Source organism: Sinocyclocheilus anshuiensis, unplaced genomic scaffold, assembly GCF_001515605.1.
Source record: "Sinocyclocheilus anshuiensis isolate Anshui unplaced genomic scaffold, SAMN03320099.WGS_v1.1 C33004974, whole genome shotgun sequence".
Lineage (NCBI taxonomy): Eukaryota > Metazoa > Chordata > Actinopteri > Cypriniformes > Cyprinidae > Sinocyclocheilus > Sinocyclocheilus anshuiensis.
This window is the reverse complement of record NW_015621338.1, coordinates 1-2,035: the sequence shown is the minus strand read 5'-3', so window position 1 is coordinate 2,035 and position 2,035 is coordinate 1. Positions and strand designations below refer to the sequence as shown.

The following is a 2,035-nucleotide window of genomic DNA, read 5'->3' as shown; positions in this document are numbered from 1 at the left end:
TCCCTGGTCCAGGTAAATGATGGACTCTATAGGCAGCGGAGCGGCGCATTCTGCTCCATTAAAAGTGAAGTACCAGCGCTGGCAACAAGCTGTCTTACACTTCAGCCTGAGTGAGCCGCTGAACAGCACACGGAGAGCACTGTCTGCACGCTGCTTAGTGAACGTACACTCCTGAGGACAGTAACACAGGAAGAGCTGATGAATCTGATGGCTTGTTTACAACACACCTGCTCGAAAGAAGCACATAAACCAACCATATCCTGCAGAAAAATACTGTGGTATGGTGATGGTCTAAGATGGTATTTCCAAAGTGCTTTGAGTCTTACCATAGTTTGGAATGATTCCCAAGAGGTTTCCATCCCTTTCTATGACTTTTCCATACATTATGATAATTACTAAAACAATTTTATAGAAATTGCACTCATTTTTTTTTTTGGCAAAGAACTGAGAAAATTTTTCAATATTGAGAACTGACTTTATTTATTTATTTACTTGAATTAGAAATTTTAAACTGTTTTTCCTCACCTAAAAGCATGGTATTACCATGGTACTTTAAATGTAATATTTTTTATTTAAAAAACAAACAAACATGTAAATACTATGATTTTTACATAAAGTACCATGGTACACAGAAAATAACAACAATCAGAAATGAGTAAACTTCACCAATAATTACAAAGGAACAGCAAATCGCACATTGAATTAAATGTGACATTTTGAAATAGACAGACTGAAATTTTCTTATAAATTTTGAAATCGAAATTTTCTTTCTCTGTATTTTCTTTTGAAACTTACTCCAATAATCTTTGTTTTATTTACAACGTCCAAAAATAATTTTTATAGTGTACCAGTGTTGTTACTGTTGGCTACAACTAAAAATTGTTTATAAATATGTAATAAAGCTGAACAAAAATACATATGAAAAACTTCAACGTAAAAAAATATAACTACTTAATTTTACTTACTAAACTTAAAAAATAGAAATATCGCCTTGAGAACTAAATGAAATAAGCTTAAGTACTAAAATTGCTCAAACTATAACTTAAATAAAAATGAAAGCTATATAAAATATTTCTGAATAAAAGAAAACTAATAAATATGACAAAAGCACATAAAAATTACTTAAACTAAAATGAAAATTGAAAATGTTAAACTAAAAACTAATACCAATTATTAAGTATATAAATAATAAAGCAATGTTTTTGTGGACATGGTATTCTCTTAATAAAGCATTTTCATCATTGTGACCTTACTGTAATTTTGCCCAGGTCAATGCCGTAGTTGAGAGAGTTCCAGGCACATTGCTTGTAGTAGGGTTTCCACGGCTCTTCAAACCTCTCGGTCACACATTCACCCTTCTCCCCTTTTGCACCATCCCGGCCCGGTACTCCGGGAGTACCTGGAATTCCGTTCACTCCTGGATTTCCATCCCTCCCCTGGGTGCCTGCTGGACCCTGGATGCAGCTGGAATACTGAAAACATACAGCATTCAACAGGAGCTTTTTGGCATGATATTAAACAACATATTTTGTAGCTTGGAGTACCTGTAGGAAACAATCTCATCCAACTCTAGTCAATGTAATGCATCTGGAATGAGCTTGTATCGTGTGGTCTTTGGTTACTTATGAAAATACCATGCTATGGCTAATACTTAATGTTTTTTGCACAATGTTGCTTGCTAATGGGTATGGAGAAGTAGCCTACACTGGGACACTGCCCGCATTAAGCCTGGCTGGATGGAGACTGAATCATCTGTCCATTCAGACTGTCATTATGTGATTCATTATCTGATCACACAGTTGTTCACAGAGTCTCAGATAAACGGCTTAAATGCGGATACGGCATTCTTTGACAGTATGATAATCTTAAAACATGCAGGGTTATACTTATTAGTCGCGTACTAAACTGATTAACCAAGCAAAACGCCCTATGAATTAATAAAATAACACATAGTATTCATATTTCATGGTATTAGATGATCTGTTACTTGCGTTTAAAGGGGTCATATGATGTTGCTAAAAATAACATTATTTTG

The 2,035-nt window shown here is 34.6% G+C and overlaps 1 protein-coding gene across 1 annotated transcript; it reads right to left on the bottom strand.

Moving 5' to 3' along the window:
- Positions 1–3: 3 nt before the first annotated feature.
- On the bottom strand, positions 4–1,472 carry LOC107683169 (collagen triple helix repeat-containing protein 1-like; the record flags this gene model as incomplete). Its single annotated transcript, XM_016479242.1, has 2 exons — positions 4–171; positions 1,254–1,472. Coding segments are annotated over 2 exons (387 nt in total), but the record flags the coding sequence as incomplete, so codon positions are not given.
- Positions 1,473–2,035: the final 563 nt, after the last annotated feature.